Source organism: Brachyistius frenatus, unplaced genomic scaffold (assembly GCF_029030835.1).
Source record: "Brachyistius frenatus isolate BFR_SWC_R1_liver_20210118 unplaced genomic scaffold, ASM2903083v1 Contig_362, whole genome shotgun sequence".
NCBI lineage: Eukaryota > Metazoa > Chordata > Actinopteri > Embiotocidae > Brachyistius > Brachyistius frenatus.
Window position 1 is genome coordinate 88,586 of NW_027210961.1, and position 12,622 is coordinate 101,207.

General features: G+C 48.5%; 2 protein-coding genes across 4 annotated transcripts; one reads left to right on the forward strand and one right to left on the reverse strand.

Moving 5' to 3' along the window:
• Positions 1-64: 64 nt before the first annotated feature.
• dennd6b (DENN/MADD domain containing 6B) lies at positions 65-6,212 on the reverse strand. Of its 3 annotated transcripts, none has more exons than XM_069724134.1 (19): positions 5,943-6,212; positions 5,057-5,095; positions 4,901-4,943; positions 4,715-4,824; positions 4,450-4,554; positions 4,234-4,282; positions 4,060-4,139; positions 2,953-3,015; positions 2,702-2,880; positions 2,509-2,604; positions 2,324-2,418; positions 1,836-1,901; positions 1,627-1,691; positions 1,442-1,531; positions 1,050-1,103; positions 860-969; positions 680-782; positions 526-600; positions 65-312 (listed from the first exon to the last, which is right to left on the reverse strand). In XM_069724134.1, the coding sequence occupies exons 1-19, from the start codon at positions 6,087-6,089 to the stop codon at positions 184-186; spliced, it is 1,698 nt and encodes a 565-aa protein (XP_069580235.1). In that variant the 5' UTR covers positions 6,090-6,212; the 3' UTR covers positions 65-183. The 3 variants fall into 3 exon arrangements, with proteins under 3 accessions (XP_069580235.1, XP_069580233.1, XP_069580234.1); XM_069724132.1 differs by having other exon boundaries at positions 4,234-4,339; positions 5,943-6,210; XM_069724133.1 differs by having other exon boundaries at positions 4,234-4,339; positions 4,450-4,530; positions 5,943-6,209.
• Positions 6,213-6,490: 278 nt separating this feature from the next.
• Positions 6,491-12,035, forward strand: lta4h (leukotriene A4 hydrolase). Its single transcript, XM_069724130.1, has 19 exons — positions 6,491-6,729; positions 8,053-8,183; positions 8,264-8,384; positions 8,699-8,767; positions 8,867-8,971; positions 9,044-9,096; positions 9,179-9,251; positions 9,450-9,590; positions 9,677-9,700; positions 9,823-9,893; positions 10,037-10,148; positions 10,236-10,380; positions 10,520-10,623; positions 10,837-10,907; positions 10,986-11,040; positions 11,121-11,216; positions 11,290-11,372; positions 11,449-11,553; positions 11,739-12,035. The coding sequence occupies exons 1-19, from the start codon at positions 6,583-6,585 to the stop codon at positions 11,875-11,877; spliced, it is 1,845 nt and encodes a 614-aa protein (XP_069580231.1). The 5' UTR covers positions 6,491-6,582; the 3' UTR covers positions 11,878-12,035.
• Positions 12,036-12,622: the final 587 nt, after the last annotated feature.

Genomic DNA, 12,622 nt, shown 5'->3' on the forward strand with positions numbered 1-12,622 from the left:
AGTCAACAATCACTGATAAATCAACTTTCTATTCTCAGATTTAACGACACGAAGACGTCAGAAAGTCGACTGAAACTTTATTCAGAAAAACGTCACAATAAATAAATAGTTAGTGTGTATCAGTGTGCGTGTCTGTGTGTGTCTTTGTGTGTGTGTGTGTGTGTGTATGTCTTTGTGTGTGTATCAGTGTGTGTGTGTGTTCAGGACAGACTGCAGGTCTCCCTGCAGCGATCCGATGACAGAGTTTATAAAAGAGTCCAGTTTGTCCAGAACTCCGTCTCTGAGCTGCAGCTGCTGCCGCCGAGCTCGGACCTGCAGACACAGAGGTCAGAGGTCAGACACTGCAAATAAAAACCACTGGAACCACAAGAAGACCAGGTCTGACCATCTGAACCCCAGGACCAGGAACAGGACCTGGATCAGAACCAGGACTGGGACCAGGACTAAGAACGGGACCGGAGCCGGGACCGGGACCAGGACCAGGACCCTCCACCCCCAACTCCCCAATTTTCCCCCAAAACTCACAAGTTTCTCTCTGAGCTTCAGAATCAGGTCCACGATTTCCACCTCAGATTTGTCTTTGGTCCAACCGAGCAGGTCCTGGAGAGACATGAGGATGAGATGACTGGCTGGTGACCAGGTGAGGTACTGACACCTGAGGACCAGGTGAGGTACTCACAGCGTCACAGATGGCCTCCAGGTGAAGACTCTCCAGTTTCTGCGTCATCTCTTTGTGTCGATGTCGATACCAACCATCGAAGTTCGGAGACCTGAAGAACTTCCTGAAAACGAGACGGACAGGTGAACAACACTTCCTGGACAGGAAGTCAGACGATGGACACACACCTGTGTGACTCACCTGTACAGTCCCATCCAATCACCTTTGAGCAGCGAGGTGAGCTGAGGGCCGGTGTGGTCCAGAGTGGACATGAACTCGTCCTGACTGAAGGGACGAATCTGAGGAGGAGTCTGAACACAAAAGACACATGACGTACGAAAACTGATGACATCACCATGACCTCATCACCAATGAGCCACTTCCTGTTTACCTTCCAGGGCGTCACAGACCTCTGCAGCGGCATCAGGCTCACCATGTACCGCTCCTGACAGACAAGAAACAGGGCTCAGTGGACGCGTCACGTCGGACTTCCTGCTCTGTGATTGGACAAACTGGATGAGTCATCATTACATCATCGCTTTATAAAAAATAAAAAAAAACAGCTGCAGGTGTGGCTATAGCTAACGAGGACCAACGTAACTGACAATAAGCGTAACTGATGACGAGGAGCGAACCAGACTCAGGTGATGTCCATACGGATCGTCCTCTGAGGTTCGAGCTGCCATTTCCGTAAGTCGGGAGCGGAATAAACGTTTGATGACACCTGCAGATTTTCTCAGTACACCTGTTGTGTTCCTGCGAGCTGATTGGCTGGTCCCTCACCAGAGGGATGATGAAGCTCTGCGTGAGCTCCAACAGGTGTCTCCTCAAGATGGCGCTCTGAGCCTCCGAAGGTCTCTTCCTCTGGATCCCCTGCAGACAGAAACAGGTGGAACCTTAACAAGTTAACAAGTTAATGAGTTAATGAGTTAACGAGGACGTTCGAGTTAATGAGGACATTTGTTTACCTTCAGCAGCCTCTTAATGAGAATCTTGTCTTTGTGTAGAAATGTCTTGTAGGAAGTGTAGATCCCTGCGCACGCACGCACGCACGCACGCACACACACACACACACACACACACACACACACACACACACACACACACACATTATTTACCTGCACACAGACACACACGTGTAATAGATGATGTGTTGTTACACCTGACAGACTGTTACCTGGTTTGGTGTCGAGTGTTTTCAGTTTGGACAGTTTCTTCACCTTCACCTGTTTTGGTAAATCACCTGGAAGACAACAGAGACCGTCACAGACCGTCAGGGACCATTAGAGACCACCAGAGACTGACATCAGACCGCCAGAGACCCTCCGAGACCGTCAGAGACCAGCAGAGACTGTCAGAGACCGTCCTAGATCATCACAGACCGTCAGGGACAGTCACAGACCGTCAGGGACCGCCAGAAACCGTCCTAGATCGTCACAGACCGGCAGAGACGTCACACACCGCCAGACACAGTCAGAGACTGCCAGAGACCCTCTCAGACCGTCACAGACACTCAGAGACCATCATAGACCGCCAAAGACACTCAGAAACCATCACAGACCATCACAAACAGTCAAAGACCGCCACAGACCGCCAGAGTGAACGTGCTGCTGCAGGTGGATGAAGACCAAGAGGACGAGAAAGAGGAGGAGTGAAGAGGTCTACCTGCCATCCTGATCTCTCCCAGTCTCACGATGTGAGGCCAGTTCTGGAAGGTCTTGATGAAGAACGGGTTGGTGACTCCAAGGACCACGTTTGGTCTGAAGGAGAATAAGAAGAAGAGACGTTTGTGTGTGTGTGTGTGTGTGTGTGTGTGTGTGTGTGTGTGTGTGTGTGCGCTCAGGACTTACGGGGCCTGGGTCCTGGTGGTGTACTCTTTGAACTCGCTGTCATGGATGGTAAAATACGGACGGAAGTCGCAGCAGAACTTCAGAGGACTGATGGAGCTGAGGGTGGACGCAGACAATGTTACCACGGCAACCACCCTGCGTTCCCATTGGTGTCATTAAGCCGGGACGTCGGAACACGGGACCGCCCGGTTACCTGATGAGAGCCAGCACGGTTTCCGAGGAGACGGTGGGAGACGGCGCCATGATGACCATCGGCTCGCCGAGCAGCGTTAGCTCCCAGAGCATCTGCAGGTGGATCAGGACCGACTGGAAACACCTGAACAGGTCCAGTTCGTGGATGGTCGGCAGCAGAGTCGGAGCCGGAAGCAGGTTCTGAGGACAGAAAACTTTATTAGCAACAGAACCCGAAGTAAACGAAGAACTACAGCCCAGAGCGGAACTGACTTCTTTAGTCGTTTGTCTGTCTGGACTTCCTCCTGGTTTGTCCGTCTGTGAAGGAATCCTCACCTGAAACACCAGAGACACACCAGAGACACACCTGAAACACACCAGAGACACACCTGAAACACCAGAGACACACCAGAGACACACCTGAAACACACCAGAGACACACCTGAAACACACCAGAGACACACCTGAAACACCAGACACACACCAGAGACACACCTGAAACACACCAGAGACACACCTGAAACACCAGAGACACACCTGAAACACACCTGAAACACCAGAGACACACCAGAGACACACCTGAAACACCAGAGACACACCTGAAACACACCAGAGACACACCAGAGACACACCTGAAACACCACCTGAAACACACTAGAGACGCACCTGAAACACCAGAGACGCACCTGAAACACACCTGAAACACCAGAGACACACCTGAAACACACCAGAGACACACCAGAGACACACCTGAAACACCAGAGACACACCTGAAACACACCAGAGACACACCTGAAACACACCAGAGACACACCTGAAACACTAGAGACACACCTGAAACACCAGAGACACACCAGAGACACACCTGAAACACCAGAGACACATCTGAAACACACCAGAGACACACCAGAGACACACCAGAGACACACCTGAAACACCAGAGACGCACCTGAAACACCAGAGACCCACCTGAAACACCAGACACACCAGAGACACACCTGAAACACCAGAGACACACCTGAAACACACCAAAGACACACCTGAAACACACCAGAGACACACCTGAAACACCAGAGACACACCAGAAACACACCAGAGACACACCTGAAACACCAGAGACACACCTGAAACACACCAGAGACACACCTGAAACACCAGAGACACACCTGAAACACACCAGAGACACACCTGAAACACCAGAGACACACCATAGACACACCTGAAACACCAGAGACACACCTGAAACACACCTGAAACATCAGAGACACACCTGAAACAACAGAGACACACCAGAGACACACCTGAAACACCAGAGACACACCTGAAACACACCAGAGACACACCGGAAACCGTCGTTGGTAACCCCTTTTCAACCCTTACCTGTAAAACGACGCCCACCACAGGCAGGTTGAGGGTCTGTCCAGGTGCGGGTGAAGGCCATTGGTCGATCTCATTACATACTGTAAGATCGAGCAGAGGAAGAATGTGACAATTAACGTCATGAAAACTTGTTCTGATAGGTTAGTTGTTATGATGTAAGCATGACATCATCACCTGCTTCGAGGCAGGGCTCCAGCTTCTCAAAGAACTCGGGAGCGATGATCTGCAGCAGCGAGTGGAACAGGTGAGTATACGGTAACCTGGACACCAACACCAGCGACTGAAACAGAGTCACATGTTCACGTGTGTGAACTTGTGGTCATGTGACTCTGCGTGTGACTCTGTGTGTGAGGGGGTGTGTGAGGAGGTGTGTGACCAGGTGACACTGACCTTTTGGAAGTAGCCTCTCTTCACAGAGACGTCCTTCACTTGTCTGAAATAGACGTAACCGAAGAAATGAGCCATTTCTCTCTGAGGAGACAACCGGACAGAAAACTGGAGGTTAATAGAAACACCTGGGAGGGGCGGGGCCAGTCACACCTGGTTATACTTCCTGTTTTACAGAGAAACGTTCAGGTGTCTGAAACAGTGAGAGCGCTGCCACCATCAGGTCAAAGTGCTCGTTACAGCCCGGTCAGCAGGTGTTTGGTCTCACCTGCAGGGTGACAGGAGCGTCTCGGTTGTAAATGTCGTCTCTGTACTTCGAAGTTCTGCGACCGACCGACTGACGTAACCGGAAGCTGAACTGAGTGTCCCCGAGACATCCTGGGAAATAACACACAGCTCATGTGACCTGTGACCTATGACCTGTGCAGTATGATTCAGTGTTGTCAGTGTTTACCTGAGTACGAGTCGGGAAAGGACAGGTAGCAGATGCTGGTTTTCTGTCAGAAAATCACAACAAACAGTTTTAATATAATATATACAATAAATCTGTAATCAATATGCTGAATATTAATCAATAACAAAAAGTGGAGATGTGTTTATAGAAATTTACCTCTTTCTCAGTGAGTTTCACATCCTGAGGATAAACCAGCTGAAAACAAAAAAAAGAAACAACTTACACCAAGGTCCATTCAAAATCCTGCAGTTTTAATGTCTATCTAACAGTGAAATGTCACTTCACACATGCAGCAGCTGCTTCGCCTCATAGATCAACGCCTCAACCAAAGTCTATTCAAAATCATGCTAATTTAACGCACTTAGCACTGTAACCAAATTGTGACACGACACTTCATACGTGACTCGACTCCTGAGGATCAGCTGTTCTCATCGGCTCACAGATCTTCATCTCAACACAACAGGAACGCCGGCAAACGAGTTCCATTATTATCTGATCAGCAGCAAGAAGCTTGAAGGTTAATTAATTGTCAGTTTGATGAATGGGGGTTTGGTACAGGTTACCTGCAGTCGAACCTCTCCCACAATTCTGCTCATTTAAAGTGACCAAGTCCTGAAACGTCTCTTCATACCTGTGACCAACTCTGATGCGCAGAGGTCATCATCACCTGTCCTTCAAATTAAAAGTTTGTCGGACCGGATTCACCTTTTGTTTATTCCCACCGTCACGTGGGAGCTGCTCATGTTTTAAATGAATGAACGTTGTTTGGTGACGTGATGAACGCCGAACTCAATATGAGACTTTCAGTTCAGTCTCAGTTTGACTAAACTTATTTTGAAAGGTCCATTTTGTCTTCAGGGAAGAATGAAGCGAAGAATTGTGTTTTTTCTTGTGGAGTTTGGTGGACAATGAAGCCCAGCAGGTATCGTTGTTTTCGGCTGAAGGAGTTCATTAAAGCTCCGCCTCCTCTCATCGTGTTCCGATCGTCTGATCGATGGACCCATTGATAACCGATGCTAACGATGCTAAGCTAACGCCATACCTCGATGGCTTGTCCGAGTTCCAGGTCGAAGGTAACGACACACGCGCACTCCAGCCAGGAGGAGAAGCGGGCCCACGGGCACCGGCTGTCCCCGCCGTCCGCCGCCTCCACGTGTTGGGGAGAACCAGAACCGTCGAACGGGTTCATCACGACCGGGTCAGAGCACCGACTCCTCCGTGGCTCATCCTTCGGTCCTCCATCAGATGTACCGGTGCAGACGGAGAGTCACGGGGAGCCCCCTGCTGGAGGGTCGCGGAACTGCAGGCAGCTGGAGCCAAACACAGAGCGACCGGTTCCACCGGGTTCCACCGGGTTCTACCGGGTTCTACAATAACAACAAAACGTGCAGCTTTAACTGCTATGAAATACATCTGAACTTTGTTTTCCCTACTCGGATGTATTTATTTGTGGTTGGTTAATTACAAATTAAAAGACAATTAAATAAATCATATTTTAAAGCATTATCCGAAAGGCTTCAAAATAAAAGTCTATATTGTTCTGCACTGCTTTAAAAAAAAAAAAAAAAAAATCCCTGTTATTGTGAAAAGGCCGGCCGGATGTGTGAGCAGCGTGTACCGGTGGATAAAAAGGCTGTCTGTTTCACGGTCGCCTCAGTCTCGTTTTTACCGGACAGATCGTCATGTCGGACCCGTGCTCCTTCTCCTCGTTCACCAGGTGCGTTACCAAGCACCTGAACCTGGTCCTGCACCTGGACTTCGACAGGCACGTGATCAGCGGGAAGGTGGCGCTCACCGTGGAGGCTCTGGAGGACCGCTTCTCTGCCCTGGTAACGTTAACGATGCTGCAGCCTGCTAGCCTCGAGCTAACGGGTTCTCTGTGCCTGAAGTGATATCAAACTGAAAACTGGCTAAAAACGGGCATTATTTACATGGAGTCCGGTCTGTGTTATAACACAGTAATACGCGGGTATTAGTGCTGTACTGTTGTCCGGTTCTGACTTCGACTCTGCGGATGAACGAACCCAGTTTCAGCCGTGATGGTTAAGTTTCCTCCTTCTTCAGATGTCTCTCTGTCATTCGGCTCAGTCCACTTCTTCATGTCTCCGTTAATTGGAATCATTTTTAAACTTGTATTCATCAGGTCTGCTGAGATTTCATACAGACTGCAAGGCAAGGAAACTTTAAATAGCTGTGTTTTGAATGGAGTTTGGCGTGAAGGGCAAATGTATGTTTTAAAAGTTAAGATTTGATTTTGAAAGGTGCTGCTGAACGTTTCACCGACTCTCAGATGTTTATATGAAAATAATTTTAAGCTTTCAAATTTAATCAAAACGTATTTTAGAAATGAAAAACTTTAAATTGGTCCGTTTTTGAATGAGGTTTCGCTCGACGATGTGAAACAGTGAATTAACCTGCGTTGGTCCTGGAATTTGATTTGATTGTGGGCCGAGACGGGAACCTTTTCAAAATAAAATCTGTTTATGGTCATGAATTTGCAGTTTTTAAATCGCTCTTCAAACACAGTTTAGCAGTTTTATGTTTATTTATTTTTTTTAAACATCTTTTAGGAGATTTTGTGAGAAATAAACGCACTTTAAATTGCTATTTTTCTGAATGGAGTTTGGCGCAATGTGCTTGAGAAGACATTTTATTGGGGCTGTGTTGTCTTGGACTTTAAATTTAGAGCTGATCTGGTAGAACAGGTGAGTTCACCTGAGCTCCAGATGTTTATCAGACAGGCAGCTGAATTTCACTTTTAATGTCTCAGCTCGGTTTTTTGTCGTTTACTCTGAAATGTCCCTCAACAGTTACATTTTTATTCTGACAGCGCAGTTCTAAAGTAAAATCTCTCACCTTTTCATTAAAATGAACAGCGATTTGTATAAATATGTAAATACATATTTTTAAGTACCAAATGATAAATCAATGTTTTTTTGAATGGACTTTGGTTTGACGACATTGAGATTTAAGACAAAAGTTCTCGGGGTTTGTATTAACGTGGACTTTGGTTGGTACAGGTGTTTAGACGGAGGTCAGAGTGCGACAGGTGAGCGTCTATCAGCAGGTCGTCTCAGGTGCTGAGCGCTGACGCAGCAGGTGCGACGTCCATGTCAGAAGCTCATTAATAAGAGTGTTTTTATCTGCTGCAGACTTTGGACAGCAGCGGCCTGAAGGTGGCGTCGGTGTCGGCCAACGGGCAGCCGGCCCGCTTCAGTCTGGGACCCAAACACAGCTTCAAAGGGACGGCGCTGGACATCACGCTGCCCTTTGACCTCTCCAGGTGAACTCCTCTTCTCTCCTCCTAAAAGACGCTTTTCCAAATAGAATGTAACGCCTGTGTTTGCTGTCTGCACCAATCAGAGGGCAGCATGTGATCGTGGAGGTGGCCTATGAGACGTCTCCGTCAGCGACCGCTCTGCAGTGGCTCACACCTGAGCAGACCGCCGGCAAGAAGCATCCCTACTTGTTCAGCCAGTGTCAGGTGAGTCACCACCTGTGAGCCTCACCTGAGCCTCACCTGTCAGCTCACACTCAGGGAATAAAACCCGTGGATCACAGTGACGTTCAGAGAGTTTTATTTCCTGTTGATGTGTTCAGATGTTTCGTTTCATCCTGGATGTTCAGATCTGAACTAAACGTTCGTCTCCTCCTCGTCCTGCTTTTCTTCCGTCTCTGAACATTTTGTGGTTTCTTTCACTTCGAATGTTGAAACTTGACTCAACGACAGATGAACCAACTGTTTGCTTCACTTCCTGTTTGCCTTTGATAACTGCTGCCCTGTGCCCTGTCTGACAGGCTCACCATTGTCGGAGTCTGGTCCCCTGCCAGGACAGCCCGTCCATCAAACACACCTACTACGCTCAGGTAACACACACCTGTGACATCACCTCCGTTTATACCTAACCAGTACCTGTCCGTCCCCCAGGTGTCTCCCTGTTTCTCAGGTGTGTCTCTTCTGTCCAGGTGTCTGTCCCTCAGGATCTGGTGGCGGTGATGAGTGCAGTGAGAGACGGACACCAGGTGGATCCTCAGGACAGCAGTCGCATCATCTACAGATTCAGGCAGCCGGTAGGTGTCGTCCTCGTCCTCCTCCTGGTGACGTCATCATTACCTGACCTCAGGTGTGCTGTCCTCCTGCAGGTGCCGATGCCCTCCTACCTGATAGCCATCGTGGTCGGCGCTCTGGAAAGCAGGTAACCTGTCTTGCCTGTTGTCTGATGTCATCACGTCACCTGCAGCAGAAAACAGTCTTTGTGTGTTCTGATTGGTCAACAGGGAGATCGGTCCGAGGTCCAGAGTCTGGTCTGAGAAGGAGTTTGTGGATAAAGCAGCGTTTGAGTTCTCTGAGGTGAGTCACCATGGCAACCGTAAGGAAGTTAACAAGTTCGAGATGTGTCGCATGTTGTAATTAATCCTGAGAAATGTTAGCTTGTTCAGGCTAACGTTAGTTAGCAACGGATGGAGCACAGGTGTTCTGGTACCTAGAATGATGTGTGATTGGTCGGTGTGTCCGGACTGACGTGTGATTGGTCGATGTGTCCGTCAGACGGAGACCATGCTGAAGGCGGCGGAGGACCTGGCGGGACCGTACGTTTGGGGTCAGTACGACATCCTGGTTCTTCCTCCATCGTTCCCCTACGGCGGCATGGAGAACCCCTGTCTGACCTTCGCCACGCCCACCCTGCTGGTGAGTAGCAACACGACTGATGATGTCATTGATGATGTCAGAGGTAGCTGTTTGTGTGATCAGCTGTTTCCTGTTTGTTTTTCCAGGCTGGAGACAAATCTCTGTCTAACGTAAGTAAAACTCTGATGACCCGGAAGTGTGGTCACACATGTGACACACACACACACACACACACACACACACACGTTCATGTATGTTCGTGTATGATCATGTATGATCACGTGTTGCTCAGGTGATCGCCCACGAGATCTCTCACAGCTGGACCGGTAACCTGGTGACCAACAAGACCTGGGAGCACTTCTGGTAACCATGGAGCCGTGAACACTTCCAACACCTGTCAGCGGGACAAACAAACACACCCACAAACAAAAAAACAAAACAACAAACGGATAAACAAAGCAACCAGCATGTCCTCATTGGTTCTGATCCGGTCTCTGTGTCTGCAGGCTGAACGAGGGTCACACGGTCTACCTGGAGAGGATGATTGGCAGGCGTCTGGAGAGCGAACAGTTCCGTCAGTTTAAGGCCATCGGAGGCTGGAAGGACCTGCAGGACTCTGTGAGAACCTGAACCTGAACCTGAACCCGGTCCATCTTCACCTCTTTCCTTTTTGTTCTTGCCTCACCTGTGCGTGTCATCCGTCAGGTAAACACCTTTGGAGCCAACAACCCTCTGACTAACCTGGTGCCCAGCCTGCAGGATGTCGACCCCGACGTCGCCTTCTCCTCCGTCCCCTACGAGAAGGGATTCGCTCTGCTCTACCACCTGGAGGAGCTGATGGGAGGGCCAGGTAACACCTGGACACACACACACACACACACACACACACACACACACACACACACACACACACACACACACACACACACACACACACACACCTGGAGCCTGCTCCTGCGCTGGTACACCTGTCCGTTTGTCTCCCTCAGAGGTGTTCATGGGGTTTGTGAAGTCGTACATCCAGATGTTTGCCTACAGCAGCGTCACCACAGACGAGTGGAAGAACTACCTGTTCACCTACTTTAAAGACAAGGTGAGCAACACCTGGACGACCAGGTGAACGCACAACGCAAGACACAGATAGGTTGTTTCTGTTCAGGCTGATATGATATAACCTCTTAATCGTAAAGAAAAGATCGATATTAGCTGATCGATCGATTTCTCCGAATGTGACTTTTGGGTTCCGGTCTCCGGTTCTGGGATGAACGCGGCCGTTCAGCAACTAAAATGAGTTTGTGTCTCGCAGGTGGACGTCCTGAACAAGGTGGACTGGAACGCCTGGATGTTCACTCCTGGGATGCCTCCTGTCAAACCTCAGTAAGTGGATCCTGTCGGAACCCTTCTGGTCTCAGAGTCCTGATCCGTCGGCTCTGATTGGTCCGCCTTGTGTTTCAGGTACGACACCACGCTGGCTGACACCTGCGTCGCTCTGAGTCAAAGGTGGATCAAGGTGAGACCTGCACCTGAAGTGGACCTGCTGTGATCTCTTTCATGTTGGGACTCAAACCTCTGTCCTCTGTCCCCCTTCAGGCCAAAGACCAGGACCTGAACAGCTTCAAGGAGTCCGATGTGAAGACATTGTCGTCCCACCAACTCATGGAGTTCCTGTCCCTGCTGCTTCATGAGGTACACTTCAGTCCACTTTAATCGTCCTCCTCAAGTCCACTTCTGTTCCTTGACTTTTCCCGTGTTCCTTTAGGACCTACTCCCTCTGACTCATGTGAAGAAGATGCAGGAGGTCTACGACCTCAATGCGTGTTTGAACTCAGAGATCCGCTTCAGGTGAGAATCCTGTTTCTCTCATGTAAACCCCGCCTCCTGCTGGAAGCCTCTTGCTGATTGGTTGTTCTCCATCCAGGTGGCTGAGGCTCTGTGTTCGGTCCAGGTGGGAGGAAGCGGTCCCCATGGCGCTGAAGATGGCGACTGAACAGGGCCGGATGAAGTTCACACGACCGCTCTTCAGGTACGAATCCTCGGAGCGGCTGAAGCACGTAGAAATTTTAGTGACACTTTGTTTACTTTCCAGATAATCCATCACCTTTTAATATTCTTTAATACCTATCTAACACTTCACTTCATTTATTTGAACATCTGCTTTGACTTTTTCAGTAGAATGTGATTCTACTTGTTGTTTGTTTTTTTCTTCAGGGAAGTTTATAACTTTGAAAAGTATCGTGATGAAGCCGTTCACGTGTTTCTGGCTCATCGAGCTGCGATGCATCCGGTCACCTCCGGACTGGTCACCAAGGACCTGAAGGTGGACGCCAGCAACACCGCCAATCAGTAACCAATCGGTAACCACAGTGTTAAACCTCAGTCCTGGTAACCAATCACAGCTTTTGTTTCTCTGATTAAAGTTGAATCTTTGTTTCCTGTTTTTTCTTAAGTTTGAAAAGTTTTGTCAGAAAAACAGAAACATTTTATAAAGAAATAAACTCTGATCTGAACTCAGTCTGCTGTCGTTCATTCACAATTTAAACTTTAACAAATATTTATAAGTTTTTCACATCAGTGATCAACATCCTGTTAAATCATCAAATGTCTTTAAAAGTTTCTCCATTTTAAAGTTTCTCCATCATCTGTTCACATGAAGCAACAGGAAGAGTTGCATAAAAATGTTCAAGAGGAAGAAGAGTGAGAACACCGCAGAGACAAACCGTCCAAAAGAAACCGTCTGAGACCGCAGAAACAGAGACGATCAGAAACCTGTGAAGACGTTCAGACTTCTGAAAACGTCAAAAACAAACTACCTGAAACCAGAACCAGCTGACACCACCTTGGACCGTTTCAGTTCATTTAAATCTTGTTTTTGAGCTGCTGTTCAACGATCATGTGACAGGAAGTGTTTCATCCACTTCCTGTAAAACAGTTTGAGCTGAAAACTGCTGAACAAACCGAAATCAGTGTTTTATTACACAACAGGTGTACATGAATAACATCAGCTGATCAGTCATATGATACAGGTAAGGCAGACAGGTGTCATCAACACGTCACAACTAAACACTGGAGCTGAAACAGGAAGTCACGTGTGA

What these genes read in the sequence shown, in the direction of transcription:
- lta4h (XM_069724130.1), top strand. Translation starts at nt 6,583, where the DNA reads ATGTCGGACCCGTGCTCCTTCTCCTCGTTCACCAGGTGCGTTACCAAG. An exon ending in AACACACCTACTACGCTCAG is followed by an intron (nt 8,768 to 8,866) that starts GTAACACACACC and finishes TCTTCTGTCCAG; the next exon opens with GTGTCTGTCCCTCAGGATCT. An exon ending in TCACCTACTTTAAAGACAAG is followed by an intron (nt 10,624 to 10,836) that starts GTGAGCAACACC and finishes TGTGTCTCGCAG; the next exon opens with GTGGACGTCCTGAACAAGGT.
- dennd6b (XM_069724132.1), bottom strand. Translation starts at nt 6,089, where the DNA reads ATGAACCCGTTCGACGGTTCTGGTTCTCCCCAACACGTGGAGGCGGCG. An exon ending in AACTCGGACAAGCCATCGAG is followed by an intron (nt 5,096 to 5,942) that starts GTATGGCGTTAG and finishes TTTTGTTTTCAG; the next exon opens with CTGGTTTATCCTCAGGATGT. An exon ending in GGGAGAGATCAGGATGGCAG is followed by an intron (nt 1,902 to 2,323) that starts GTAGACCTCTTC and finishes GTTGTCTTCCAG; the next exon opens with GTGATTTACCAAAACAGGTG.